We start from the raw sequence: 15,398 nt of genomic DNA on the forward strand, positions 1-15,398 counted from the left end.
CCCTGGAAGGCCACTTGGCGAGGACCCCCTTGGGGTGGAGAAGAGGCCGAGCGTTTGAACTGGAGGGTGCACCTTCGCCTTTTCAAGGGCCTTGGCTCCATGTGACTCATCAGCGCTCGGATCGCGACCGTTTTTGTTGTTTGCTTGGAGGTTGTTGGGGTGGGGGGGGAGTTAATTTTTTTTTTTTACCCTCCCGACCTTCCCGCACTTTCCACAAAGCGAAGCCCACGGAGCTCTGAGGAGAGGCGGCTCTGAGGAGGGGTGGCTCTGAGGAGAAGTGACTGTGAGGAGGGGCGATTCTGAGGAGAGGTGGCTCTGAGGAGAAGTGGCTGTGAGGAGGGGCGATTCTGAGGAGAGGTGGCTCTGAGGAGAAGTGGCTGTGAGGAGGGGCGACTCTGAGGAGAGGTGGCTCTGAGAAGTGGCTGTGAGGAGGGGTGGCTGTAAGGAAAGGTGGCTCTGAGGAGGGGCGGCTTCCTTGCGTGGGTTTTTGAGTCTGTCAGACGTGAGGTCTCGGCCCCTTCCATGCAGGAGCATGGCTGCATCTCTGGCCTCACAAATGGACGCGCCCCTAGAGGTGGGTGGTTGCCTGCTGATGAAGGTGGACACGGAGCCCGAGTGGGCATCGGAGCCCATTCTGGAAAGGTCCGAGAGCTGCGAGGCTGAGACCTTCCGTAAATGCTTCAGGCAGTTCAGTTATGAGGACGTGACTGGACCGCACGAAGCGTTTAGTAAACTCTGGGAACTTTGCTGCCGCTGGCTGAAGCCAGAAACGCGTTCCAAGGAGCAGATCCTCGAGCTGCTGGTGATCGAACAGTTTCTCACCATTTTGCCCAAGAAGATCCAGGCATGGGCGCAGAAGCAGTGTCCGGAAAGTGGAGAGGAGGCGGTGGCCCTTGTAATCTGTCTGGAGAAGGAGACTGGAAGACTGAGACAGCAGGTGAGAGGGAATTTTTCAGATTTTGCTGTTTAGAAGAGGAAGAAAGGGAAAGGCAGATGGGCAGGGATACCCTGCAGAGGGATAAATGACAAGAATGCAAAAATCTTGTGAGTCTATGTAAAAGGGATCAAAAACTCAAAGTAAATAAGAGGGCTTGAGGGAGCTTTTGTGAAAGTATCTTAAGATGAAATTATTATGCATTTCAGTATTATTTTAAATTGCTGGCATAGTACATGTTTGTGTGTGTATATATATAGATGTATATAAAAATAGTTATATGAAAGAACAATGCCTTAAGCTTCTCAGATTTTGACATTTGCAGCTTGATCCCAAAGAGATCTGCATCTCCTTCCCCCAACAAATGACTTCATCAGTTATCCCAAGACCTCTCTGACCTAATATACCATTTTATGTGCTGAAGTACCCTCAGTGTCCTCATGCTTATCAGTCTTCTTCAGCTTACCTGAGAGATTTTTCATTTATCGGTGGCTTTGCATGCTGCTCTAGTTGTTTCTCAACACCCTTTCATAACGTCATGAAATCTTGAAAGATTTTCAAGAACCTTGAATGTGATTTGATTGCATAAATACCTATTAACAGGCTGTTTTTGTCTTCTGATATTTCTTTGTAATTCCTTATGAACCTAATGGCTTTGGTGACTCAGTACCTTTTCTAATAACAAGGAGGCTCTGCATTTCACACCTGACAGATTTCTGTTCTCTGTATGTTAATAAAGATGAATCTACTGTTCCCTTGTGCCCAGATTTCTGGACAGTAATATTAATCTTACGCCCTTAGAGAATCATCAGGAAGGGAGTAGAATTATCATTCCTTCTCACAACAAATTTCCTTCTTAGATCTCTTTCTCAGGGGAGTTTGTTGCTGATCTGGCCTCCTTTCGTCTTCAATCCATGATGGAATTTACTTTTATCTCAGGTTAACAGTCCTGTGCACTCAGAGAAACAAGCCCCAATTGGAACAACATGGGAAGTGGTAGAACTTCTTCCAGAGCAAGTAGAAACCCAATCCAGAGTGATGTCTCAAGAGGAAGCTGGAAGCCTCCACTTAGAGCACCAGGAGCAACTGAACCGAAAGAGAGAACATCAGCCCATACCCAAGAGTGGTAAGAAGACACAGCCAGTGCAGAGATAGTCACTTTTATTTTGTAGCCCTGATACAATGATTTGCTTGTTTAGGGTTCTCTTAATACATATTTGAGAATATGGGGAGACTTCATAAGCCTCTAGTGTATTATCAGACTTAAGGAGATCAAGGAAAAATCACTGATACAATTAAAACACTTGAGTTTCAGACCAGGAAGATGGCTTAAAGGACTGGAGTCATGGTTTGCATGCGGTAATCCTGAATTTGATACAGGCACAGCACGGTCCCCCAGAACTGCAGGGAGCTACCCTGGTGCAACAAGCCTGAAGTAACATGTGTCTACCACACTATCTGCTCATGGACAAATAATGTGAAAAAGAACATCATTGGATAGAGGTTAAGAGATAAGGCTTTAGAGATAGCAACCTGGATCCCAAATCTAACTCTTCCATTCTTAATCTGTCATGAATTCATAAGTTCATTATATCTTAAGTTACTTATCAAACTTTTCATCAGTAAAAGGAAAATAATGATTTTCAGTGTAGATTAAAGGAGGGAATTTTCAGATTAAATGAAGGACCGAAGTGTAGGGGTTTTTTTTCTCTCATAATGTCACAATTATTTTTAAGTTTCAGATCTATCTGACTTACAAGCAGAATTCACTAGTATATCCCCCTCTTCTTTAATCCTTCTGAAATTTATGTCTATGGTACTGCATATGCTGTCTGAATATTTCTCCACTTTGTGTTTATTAGCATCAAAATCCCTTTGCTCTCAAGGATTAGCTGTTTTCAGTTACTTAAGGTGTTAAACTTAGTCCAATAACTTCATGATATTTTTGAGTTTTGCCATTCTGGGTTGGGAAGGAATTCCAGCAGTGGAAAAGTTTGTTATGTCTAGGTACTTATTAGGGGTATAGAGAACAGAATATCCCAGGGAAGATGAGTTGAATCTAAACTGTGTTTCCCAAAGTGAGCAATATTCATTGCCCCTCTTGGATGCTGAAATGTCCCTGGGGCAAGTAGTAGCTTTGGGTACCATTGGAGGTCACTTTCTGTTTGTTTGCTTAAGCAATGGAAATTTCCAGGGAGGCACTGTGATTTTTCTGAAAGGGGGTTAGTAAGTCACTAAAGTTTGGGAATCAAGTTTTCACTAGTAATAGTGTATGATACCTCAGAGTATGCTATATGCAAATATATATAATTTACTTCTACCTTTTGTATCTGCCTGAAGTGCTCATAATAACCTGTCTATGCCACTTTCTTTAAAATAATGTTCACTTCTAAGAACTAATGATTGTCAGATGGTACTTCACATACCAGATCAAACTTTTTTTGCCTATAAAGAGTGTTTACTTTGGGTTCTTAAAAATACTTTGTTCTCAAGATTGAAAACTTTTGAATAAAAGTTTTACATAAAACTTTGTTTTACATAAAAGTCCAGGTTTATGGCTTACCTTGAAAATATCAGAAGCTCTGACGATATCAGGGCCATAGTCTCACAATGAAGCAATATCTGAAGTATTTGCTGTCCACTCTCAACTGCACATCTGTTCTCCCATTCCCCATTATCCTCATCTGGCCCCTTTTATAATATATTTACTTTATTTACATATTCCCCCAAAGCACTTGCATTTGGAATACAATGGTTTTAAGAATTATTTTAATACTTTGATAAAATGATTATAAAATGCGCAAGAGAGGGGTCGGCAGGGTGATACTATTTCACCGAAACTCTTCAGTGCCACCCTTGAGAACGTCATGTGACGACTGGAATGAAAAGGAATGGGAGTGAAGATAGATTGGTCGGCAATTACACCACCTCTGCTTTGCTGATGACATTGTTCTAACACCAAACATCACCCTAGTGGCACAAATGCTGAACGACTTCAACAGTGAGTGTGGAAAGGTCGAATTACAGCTGAATCTCACAAAGACAGTGTTCATGAGAAACAGTCTTGTTCCTGACGTTCCATTCGCTCACAACGGAACCACCATCTCCAAATGCAACAGTTATGTGTACCTAGGTCGAGAAGTCAACATGACAAATGACCTGGCACCTGAGTTGGGTAGGAGGAAGAGAGCGGCTTGGAACGCCTTCAAGAGCATTGAAGAAATAACTAAGAGGGCGAAGAACCTCCAGCTCTGAGCACATCTCTTTTATTCCACTTTTCTTCCTGCATTAACATATGCCTCAGAGACCTGGGCCCTACGAAAACAGGATGAGAACGCTATTCGGGTCTCTCAAAGAGGAATCGAAAGAGTTATGCTTGGAGTATCACGCTTCACTCAAATGAGAGAAAGAATTCAGAGTTCCGACCTCCGTCAACGCTCAAGAACCAGGGACGCTGTCTCATTTGCCAAGGCATTGAAAATCAGATGAGCTAAACACGTATTGAGATTTAGAGATGACCGCTGGACTAGAGCCATTACCGACTGGATTCCACGGGTCATCAAAAGATTGTGTGGCTACCCACCTACGAGATGGTCAGACTTCTTCGTCGAGACCCTGAATGATTGGTTTGAGGCTCTTCGTGTTCCTAGAACAAGCAGATGCCATTGGGCTATGATAGCACGCAACAGGGATGAATGGAGACATTACTGGCGCCCGTTTGAGCAAATCAATGAGTAACGGGATATCAAGTGATCAAGTGATAAAATGATTAATTGATGTTTGTTGGTGTGGGTTTTTTTTTTTACATGCTCATTTATACTTTTTATTTTGGACAAGGTCCTCTGAAGTGGTACTCAGGTGCCACCAAGTGACCCACCTAGTGGTGATTTGGGACCATGTGGTATCAGGTTTCAAATTTTGTGGCCTCACACATGCAAGGCAGGCACTCTATCCCTTTGAATTTTCTTTCCGTTCCCTAGATACTCATGTATTAAAAAGGGTAAAAGCACCATGAGTTAGAAGACTCAGACCTATATATGTCTCTCTCTTCTTACAGGTCAGCCTTCTTCCTGGCTTCCTGCTCCGGCTGATGAGTGGAATGTCATAGATCAAGAAGTAAAGACCACATGTCTTCCTCTTGGGCCTCAGGTTAGTTGTAATTGTTCCTTGACCCTTCTTCCTATGTTCGGGTCACAGTGATTTCCTGTGTCTCCACTGTTCTTTTAACTATCATATTCCTCCCAGAGACTTCCCCTCTTTTTTCCAGAGAAAACTGGATGCAGTCTTCTGAGAAATAAGACACTGATGGATCTTCTCTCTCAAAACTCTTTACAGTTTACTCTGCCTTGTTAGGCTTGTAACATACACTCAAGTCCTTGATTTTTAAATCTTTAGGACCTGTTTATTTATACTTCATGGATGATCATTCATCCTTCACAATGGTTGTCCTGGTAGTCATTGCCATTAGTGTTGTTACAGGGACCAGTGAAAGATGTTCATACAGCAAGAACTTTTTCCTGCAAGAAGAATATGAATCAACTTCCTGGTCATAGAGACCTTTGCCGTGAGATTAGGAAGGAGAATGTTGGGAACATAGTCTCCCTAGGTAAGGATTCTTTTCCTTTTCATATAAAAATTTGTGGATTTTTAGTATATTTATTTCTACTGATGTTTAAAAAAATGAATAAGTGTTAACATTTAAAGGACCTTACTGGAATTTATTTAGCCCATAAAGATCAATCATTTATTTAATAATTTCTTGATGTAGCACACCAGACCTAGTAATCATACTCATTTTCTCATACCTCATTTATTCCTTTCAATTTAAAGGATATAAATTTGTTTAATGATTTCAAATATTCAAAGTGTAATTTATGTGTCATATCTGTATTGTTTAATATAAATAATCCACTAGACTAAAGGCTTTGTAAAGTAACAAGGCCTTTTGTAGATTTTTTTTGTTGGTGGTAAATAGTCTGACATAAGATAGTTTCCCAGATAGTATTTGTGGGTGAATGAAATTTTTTTAATGGAAGAAAAAGTAATTTCATCATAGTAATCAATATCACATTGCAAGTTATTTAAATAACACAGATTTTCAAGCAAGTGTAAATATGGAAATACCATTTCACAACATACATTTGAAGGATTATATCATCTGCTTTAGCAGTAGGGGAAAATGATTGATTCGTGTGTGAGGTACAAGTCAGAGACTATGTTTGAAAGAAGGGTTTTAGGCATTGTATACTAGAGCACAATATACTTACTTAGCCTTGCTAAGCACACATGACTATGTAAATTTAAATTTATAACATTGATGTCAAAAATTTAATTCCTCACTCCAGGTTGTCACATAAAAGTTGTTCAGTAGCTGCATTAGAGAGCCCAGTTATAGAACATTTTAATCATCACATAAAGTTCTATTTGAAAACACTATAAGGACATTAACTACAGTGATTTTTTAAATGGGCCATGTCAAAATGAATAAACCAATAGTTATTTAAAAAGAAGTTAAAAAAAGTTGAAAGTAATAACCAACTTAACATTACACTGATGAAAGATCAGTAACAGAACAGTCTTCCCAAAATAACAAGTATTCCAGCCATTTGCTTAGTTTGGTATACAACATGGATGTCACATAGTGTTGCCTTGAGTCATATAGTATTCAGTAATTGTTGAATTAGTCTTCAGTAAATCTTCCATCAGCAGGTTATGGACTATAAGAATTGAGCTTTAGCATAGTCCCTTTGCATAAAATTATGCATGTAAATACCTAAGCCCAGAGAAACCTGCTCCAGTCTTTTATCATCAGTTACAAGCTAGTGGTTCCTTGGCTGAATCTCATCTGCACTCGTATTTTGCCCTTGAGTGGGTATTTTATTTAACATTTGTTTGTAAATCTGGATTTTCTGTATCTCTTGAAAAATTAAATAGCAGACATTAGAAGCTTACCTTCTTATATAACAACCATTAGCCACAACTAAATGAAAGTCATTGCTGAATTGCCACACCACCTTACCTTCCTCATCCTTATGGATATTTGTACTTTCATTGTTCTGTACTTTCCTCAATAAGCAGTAAGAGCAAATCTTTATCCCCTGGTCTTTTAGAAATTACTTAGTTTGATGTTTCTTCTCTTTGAGAACTGCATAAAACTTTGTATATTTAGAGGAAAGTAACTTTTACCAAATATATATTGGACATTGGATTCTTAATAGCTAATAAGTTATTTAATATTCCCAGGATCTCTTTTAATAGATAGTAGTATTCCCACAGAAAACCAAGACTTAGATTAAGAAACCTTCTCTGGTCAAATTTTTAAGTAAGTGGAGCTAGAATTCAAACTTGAGATGTTCATATCTAAACTATTGTAAGTTAACACACTTGGTTTGCTTCTCTGTTTCTACATAGAAGTATCAAAAATGTTTAGATACTTTACCTATTCTAACCCCGTATCTATAAATGTGGAAGGTGGTATGTATTGTGGGGAACAGATAAACACACTTTAATAAATATAAAGTGCTGATTAGGAATATACTGTGAAACTAAAAGTTAGGTACTCGAAAGAATCAAAGGCACCAAATATATGTTTCTTACCCTTAAAGGTTTTATTTTAATAACTAGCTCAGGAAATTTGTAGTACATACATGAGAAGAAAATCACATGGTAAGACGATTTTTAAAATAGCTATCTGGGTAATTTATGATTAAGAAAGATATTTTAGAGTGAGTACAGTGGGATATTGTCATGAATTATAAAGATTCTAGAATTCAAAATTGTGACTTTGGAGACTAGATATAAACAAGTACTTCTGGAGAGCATGTTATGACGTCCTTGGAGCACACAATAATGACCTCTGTGTCTGGCATGAAATACTTCTCTTACTGTAGGAAGTACAGTGTCTTCATCTAACAAGATAGCCCGATTGGAGCAAAGAAAGGAACCGTGGACCAGAGATCTACATTCTTCTAATAAAAGAAATACCCTTAGAAGTAGTTACATCAATGAAAAGTCAGTTCATCCTATTCAGATCCCTGCAAGGAACGCTGGGAAAACATGGCGAGAGCCTCAACAGTGGGGTTTAGAAGATGAAAAAATAGCAGGAGTGCATTGGAGCTATGAGGAGACTAAGACTTTTCTTGCAATTCTCAAAGAGTCTCGCTTTTATGAAACACTTCAAGCTTGTCCCCGAAATAGTCAGGTCTATGGTGCTGTAGCTGAATGGTTACGTGAATGTGGCTTTCTTAGAACACCAGAACAATGTCGGACCAAGTTCAAAAGTCTCCAGAAGAGTTATCGGAAAGTGAGAAATGGCCATTTGCTGGAACCTTGTGCCTTCTTTGAGGACATGGATGCTTTGTTGAACCCTGCAGCTCATGCTTCATCCTCTGATAAGTCAAAGGAGATTTTATCTCTTCCTCGATTGAAGAGAATTGGTATCAGTGCTAAAGAACAGATCAGTTTGGTGGAAGAGGATGAAGCTGCAGAAGAATCTGATAGTGATGAGATAGGCCTTGAATTTATCAGGAAGTCTGAGACTCGTGGTGCTCCTGTCTTATTTCAGAACCTGAGTGGTAAGAATTATGTCCTTTTTATTCCCCTTTTTTTGGTACAAAAATAGATGATGCAACTTTTGGAAAAATGGAGTAGACCTGAGATAATCTAAACTAGGCCTTCTATCACACATGTGTTGCACTATCACTGTGTTTAGCCACAGTAACTAAAAGTACTCTAAGGTGTTTGTTACTTGATTAGCAGCACTGAAGGTTTTTATACAAAGTAGAGTATAGCATGAATTTTGAGTACTTGGGTCATGTGTGGAGAAAAAAAATAAATGTAGTTAAGGGGCTCTAAGAATCAAGTATTATCTGACAATAATAATAAAGCAGTTATTCATATTTGACTGTAAAAAGTCAAGGATGCATTATTATATTGTCTAAAATAGGCAGAAAAATGTTGTGTAACTTTTAAAAAGTAGAAAACATTAAACTATTTTTTTGAGTTGGGGGTGGTCAGGCTCTGACTCCGGGCTCTGTGCTCAGGGGTCACTTCTGGCAGTGCTCAGGGGACTATATATGGTGCTAGGATAGAACCAGGGTTGAATACATGCAAGGCATGCAAGACTAACACCTTAACCCCTGTATACTATCTGTCCTAACACAAAAATTAAATTTCATAAATATAAGAAAAATGGTTCATAAAATACACAACTATAATGGGTAAAGAAAACAGTACTATATGTTGGAGAAATAGTGCAGGGGTTAAGGCACTTGCCTTGCATGTAGCCAATCCCAGTTTAATACCAGGCACCACATATAATCCCCTGAGCACCACCAGGTGTGCTCCTCCCGCTCCCCCTCCTCAAAAAAACACCCACTGTAGATATAAATCCAACTATATCACTAATTACAATTTTCTAAGCCTAAGATCGTTTGGGGTGGGGCTGGGGGGTGGCTCTCAAGTGGTGCTTAGAGGGTCTAGGGGCCACTTCCAGTGATACAGTGATATTTGCCAACTGACTGACAGTTCGGTGCTATAGGATATGAAGAAGTGGGGCTGTCCTGGTCCCACAGTGTTTGGAGACTAGCAGGTGCTCCCTAGCAGTGTGTGTAGGGGGGGAGGGCTCCAAGATCATATGTGGTAGCTCTTGGAACTTTCAGGGATATATCAGATGCTTAGGACCACTAGGTGCTTATGTGGCCATGTGGTGCCAGGGATTGAACTGGGATCAGCTTCATGCAAGATGTATGCTCTTCCCCCTCTACTGTAACCTCAGGGCCCAGGTGTTTTTTAACATATTAAAAAAGATATATATTAAAATGCAAGAACCAGAAATACTGAACATAAAGGATAAGGATGAAAAAGTGCATAACCATATGGAAGAAAGCTATTTTTAAAATTTGGAGACTGGTATCTGTGGACTAAACTGCCAGTTAATTCTCTAACTATGGACAGACCAAGTACTGATTCTAAGCTTCAGTTATCTCTTTGTTTTCTTGTTTTGTTTTGTTTTGTGTTTTGTTTTCTGGGTCACACCTGGCGATGCACAGGGGTTACTCCTGGCTCTGCACTCAGGAATTACCCCTGCCGGTGCTCAGGGGACCTCATGGGGTACTAGGAATCGAACCTGGGTTGACCACATGCAAGGCAAACACCTACCCGCTCCAGCCCCTCAGTTATCTCTTTAAAATGTGAATGAGAATGCCAGTATTAATATTAATGTTCACTGGGTTGTTATGGTTAGATGAAGGCATTTTGTATGCTAAACTAATAAAACATTGCCTGGTATCATCATTATTAGTAATGTTTCTCTGCTCAGTCTAAAGAAAATGTATTCTTAGAATGGAAAAATCAGGCTAGGAAAGCTGGGAATATATTCATAATCTGTTATAAGAGACATCTTAGGAAAAATATGGGACGATGTATTATACATACATAAATACAATTTGGAAATTCATATTCATGAAGGTGTAGCTCCTGGATCTTGGCTTGAATATGGGAAAATCAATGATAGACCTGGAAGAGATCATCCAATCAGATAGAATTGAAACCACCTTTTCCTACTACAGATTAATAAATACACTAAAAACATAATTAAACTTTATTTAACTTGTCTTGGAAAATTTTATTCTTCTGAAAAAAGCAGAACATTTTCAACTCTAATATAGAGGACTCAGTGACATCAAAAACTATTGTGGGGGGTGAGAGATAGTATAAGGGTTAAGGTGCTTCTTTTTATACGTGACCAACTCAGATCCTGACATTGCATGGTCCTCCAAGCTCTTCAAGGAGTGATCCCCAAATATCTTCAAGTACCACCAGTTGTGGCCCAAAATTTCCTTCCCCCCTATCCCCCAATAAAAAACCTACTCTGAACATAGTTCTACCCTGCCAGGAATACTGGTAAAAAGTTTTAAGAAATTTTCTGGGTAGTTCCTGCCGTGTCCTAGTTCATTTTAACTACTTTGACTATTTGAAAATAAAACAAAGTCTTTGATCAACATAACTAGCAATAGAATATTTGCATGTTTGCCAAGTAAACTCAGATTAGCTTTAGCAGTTTCCATTTAAAGTCCCTGTTGGAATTTTGGTTTTATGGCTGATATGATAAATAGCACAGCGGGTAGGGCGTCTGCCTTGCACGCAGCCAACATGGCCGACCCGAGTTCAATTCCTCCGCCCCTCTCGGAGAGCCCGGCAAGCTACCGAGAGTATTCGATATGCCAGACACAGTAACAACAAAGTCTCCAATGGAGACATTACTGGGCCCGCTCGAGCAAATCGATGATCAACGGGAGGGCCTTTACTTTTACTTTACTATGATAATTATTATCTGTACAGTTTAAAGTCTTCCTATTAAGAAACATAGTCTCTTCCTCTTCTCTGGTTTCATTTATGTCTTTGAATAAAGTATTACTGATTTTTTATATAGACCTCATTGTTTTGAAAGGCATATTCCCTGGCATATTTTTAATTCCTATTGTTATTATTAACAATACTTATTTTCCTGATCTTGCATATTTTGCAATAAATAGAGGCTATATATACCTTTTCTTTTGTGTTTGAACTTTATCCTTGAATGGCAGGTGTGCACTGGGGCTATGAGGAAACCAAGACTTTTCTTGATATCCTGCGTGAGACTCATTTTTATGAAGCACTCCAAGCCTGTCACCGGAAGAGCAAATTGTATGGGGCTGTGGCTGAGCAACTGCGAGAGTGTGGCTACCTCCGGACACCAGAACAGTGTCGTACAAAGTTCAAGAGCCTTCAGAAAAGTTACCGCAAAGTGAAAAATGGCCATGTACTAGAATCTTGTGCATTCTATAAGGAGATGGATGCCCTGATTAACTCTCGGACCTCTATCCCTTCTACCAACATACCGGAGGAAGTCCCATCACCCTCAAGTCAAGAAAGAGACGAAATTGAGATTGAGTCCCAGGAACCTTCAGTCTGGGAAGCTGAAGAAACTTCAGAGGAGGCCATAATAGAAGATTCTGGCAGTGAGAGAATGAGTGAGGAAGAAATTCTGCAAGAATCAGAATTGCAGGGTTCTGCAGGTCTGCTGCAAAGTCCAAGTGGTAAGTATCATCAAAGGGTTGTAATTTTAAAAACAGAAGACAGTGCAGTTTGCTAAAATCAATGTGTTTGGCAAATCACTCGATATTTATTAGGTATTTATGTCATTAATAATGTTTTGTGCTGTTTAAGTAATAGGACATAACAATAAATAAAGTCCCTTTTCTCAGTTGTTTCTTTTCAAGGGAGGAGCATACATTCAAATGATTTGATCTTTGTGATTTCATCATTTTTTTAATGTATAGATTAGTCAATATTTGGTATCCTAAAACTGCTATAGAATAGAAAACTTAGAATTGAACATGAGAAAAATCTTGAATGAAGGGGGATATACTAACAAGCTCAAAACAAATATTTCATTTATGTGTGACATGCATGAGAATGTGGATAGGGAAGATAAAAGGAAGATGAAAGACATTTCTGGTTCTAAACTCCACTGCATGTATTCCTCCCGGGCATCTTTACAGCCATCCAGACTTAAATTTTTCAAAACTAGTTTCAGTTTCTTCTCACACCATGGCTCTTCTCTTTATCTTGTCATGAATCAGTCATGCTTAAAACATTAGGTATTCTAGATTCTTCTTGTCATTTATATCCCCACAAAGGACAAGTTTTTTTCAGCTGCTGTAAATCATCTGTCCCCTCTTTAATACCATAGCCACTACCCTCATTTAATCTATATCTCTGGCCTAGGCCATTATAAAACTCTCCAAACCACTCTCTTCTACCAGGCTTTTATTAAGGTTCCACAATTAATCTTCCTCTGATTTTGTCATTATATCCTAACCTGTTAGCATTTTTATTCATATGCTTTGTTTATTCAATACATAAGTCTGCAATAATTATGTAGGAAATTGGCTATGAAAACTGAAATTATTAAGATTTTTTAACCCTGATTTTGATAACTGTGAAAACAAAGTTCTTCAGGTCCATCTCTTGTGAATCTCAATTTTTAAGTAATATTTTTAAGTAATTCTTTATTTTAAGTAATTTAATTTATTTTAAGTAATATTTCAGACCTTATCAAGTTATGGCTTAGTGTAAGCCAAGTATACTGCTCTCATTTTCACTAATAGAAGAATAATGTTGGGCCCAATCAGAAAGTTAATGGATTAATTGCTGGCTGCACTCCTGTCCACAGAAGTTAATGGATTAATTGATGGCTACTCTCCTCTCTACGGACAATACCACCCCAATCCAACTTGGGACTGAGGAATATCTGGCATTTTCTTCCATGTTAATTAAGATACTGATGAAAATAATTTTAATTACAATTCAATTTAGAAAACATTTTGAAGGCCTACTCAGTACGTGGTGTTATTAGCTGTTCATAGAACTGAAATAAAAGAAGGTACAATGAATCAGGAAAGAGTCATTGTACCTTAGGCCATAGACATATATTGGGATCGTAACATGAGGTCTTATAGGCCATGGTGTTTGTAGGTGAACTGTGTTGAATGGAGTGAAATATTTATTGTCCTTTTTTATTTTCAGATTCTGAAATTGAAAGTAGTATCAAGCAAGATGCAACACAGGTAATATATAAGGAAATGGAGTCACATAGGACATTCATAGAAAAGTCTAAAAGGGTTGTTTTCCAGAGTACTGATCCAGGTAAATATCATAAAAGGGAATGCATCTCAGGAAGACAATGGGAAAACCTCCAAGGAATGAGACAGGGAAAATTTTTGCCTCAGCCTAGAGACTTAGGGAAAGCTATAGTGCATCAGAGGCCTTTCATGGGGAAGAGACCCTACAGACTTCTCAAATATGGAGATAACTATGTAAGGAGTGCTCGTCTTATGTGCCGGATTACCCATCAAAAGGAAAATCCTTACAAGTGTAGTGTCTGTGGGAAGTGTTTTGGTAGAAGCAGGAGCTTAATTAGACACCAAAGAATCCACACAGGAGAAAAACCTTTTAAATGTCTAGACTGTGGTAAAAGCTTCAATGACTCTTCAAACTTTGGTGCTCACCAGAGAATACACACAGGAGAGAAACCCTACAGATGTGGAGAGTGTGGAAAATGCTTTAGTCAGAGCTCAAGTCTTATTATACATCAGAGAACCCACACTGGAGAGAAACCTTATCAGTGTGGAGAATGTGGGAAAAGCTTTACCAATAGTTCTCATTTCAGTGCCCACCGGAGAGTCCACACTGGTGAGAATCTCTACAAATGTGTTGATTGTGAAAAAAGTTTCAGTAACCTCACACGATTTCGAGAACATCGGAGAATGCATACTGGAGAGAAACCTTATGGATGTGGCCAATGTGGCAAACGTTTCAGTAAGAGTTCTGTTCTTGCCAAGCATCGGGAAGTTCATATGAGAGAAAGGCTTCTGCCTCACCCTCTGCCTGTGTATTCCCCAGAAAACCTGCATAAGGGTAAAACTGATGAATTTAGGAAACCTTTTTGATATGTTTGTTTCTCTTCCCAAGCATTCCTGTAGCCATTTCACCCTAATCTCACTCTTGGAAGCAATCTTTTCTTTGCTATAAAGCGTAATACCCAAGATAAACTTGAGAATTTAATTCCACTAAAGACTTGGATCCTATTCTCACCTCTGCCTCGAACGATCAGTCTTCCTGTCCTGTGTGTATCAACTTCTCCTTAAGAGAGTGAAGAAGCGATAGTGTCTGTGTTCAGCATACACCTCTCATCAGTATATTGAGGCCAGTGCTATTGGATTGCTAAGTCCAGAAATATTCAAGATCGTTCAGTGTAGTTCAGAGTTCTTTTCAAGTATATTTTTTTAAAAAAAACTGATCTTTTTTTCTTTTTCATTGTCTTTACCTAAGCTCCTGAATGCACCTTTATTTGGAGTTTCATGTGTGGGTAGAACTTTCAGGAGTCTGATCAGAATTACATCAAGTGTAAGATACTTTAGCTTCAGAAGTCTATTGTGGTGTACTTTTTTGTGACAAGAAGTTGATCCAAATTGCTAGGGTAGAATTCTGCATTGTCACTGGAATCAGATTACTAATGCCTTGCCCTCCATACGGATAAGAAGCAGGTGATTACTTATTGTCTTTGGTAATAACCTTTTCTATTCCTGTAGAGAAACACCATTGGCTGCTACTTCTCCAATCTATAAGTAGTCTATTTCCTTTTACTGTTTTTCCTAAGTCCTGCACTTACCACCTCATTGTTCTGGATGCTCTTGTCTGACTCTTTTGGGTTACCATGCTCCCACAGATTGAATAGGATGCATGCTCTTGGTTATCTCATTAAAGTAGAATTTCAGATACATTTAGTTATCCCCAATACTCTAAGATTCTTATGTATACCAAAACTGGTATTTTGCTGTATTTTATGCTTTCGGACCTCACAACTCAGTATAATATATAGCTTTCTAAAACGTAGAGCATTTGGGAAGAAGTGAGGTAA

At 39.0% G+C, this 15,398-nt stretch overlaps 1 protein-coding gene across 1 annotated transcript; it reads left to right on the forward strand.

The window, feature by feature from the left end:
- The first annotated feature begins 361 nt into the window (after positions 1-361).
- ZKSCAN2 (zinc finger with KRAB and SCAN domains 2) lies at positions 362-15,398 on the forward strand. Its single transcript, XM_056138852.1, has 8 exons — positions 362-405; positions 451-937; positions 1,874-2,060; positions 4,992-5,083; positions 5,414-5,540; positions 7,825-8,508; positions 11,521-12,012; positions 13,505-15,398. The coding sequence occupies exons 2-8, from the start codon at positions 533-535 to the stop codon at positions 14,425-14,427; spliced, it is 2,910 nt and encodes a 969-aa protein (XP_055994827.1). The 5' UTR covers positions 362-405; positions 451-532; the 3' UTR covers positions 14,428-15,398.

The sequence above is a fragment of the Sorex fumeus genome, unplaced genomic scaffold (genome assembly GCF_029834395.1).
Source record: "Sorex fumeus unplaced genomic scaffold, SorFum_2.1 ptg000130l, whole genome shotgun sequence".
Classification (NCBI taxonomy): Eukaryota; Metazoa; Chordata; class Mammalia; order Eulipotyphla; family Soricidae; genus Sorex; species Sorex fumeus.

Excerpts from the sequence above, each read along its gene's own strand:
- ZKSCAN2 (XM_056138852.1), top strand. The coding sequence starts at position 533 with ATGGCTGCATCTCTGGCCTCACAAATGGACGCGCCCCTAGAGGTGGGT. Across the intron at positions 8,509-11,520 it reads CTTATTTCAGAACCTGAGTG|GTGTGCACTGGGGCTATGAG; the intron begins GTAAGAATTATG and ends CTTGAATGGCAG. Across the intron at positions 12,013-13,504 it reads TCTGCTGCAAAGTCCAAGTG|ATTCTGAAATTGAAAGTAGT; the intron begins GTAAGTATCATC and ends TTTTATTTTCAG.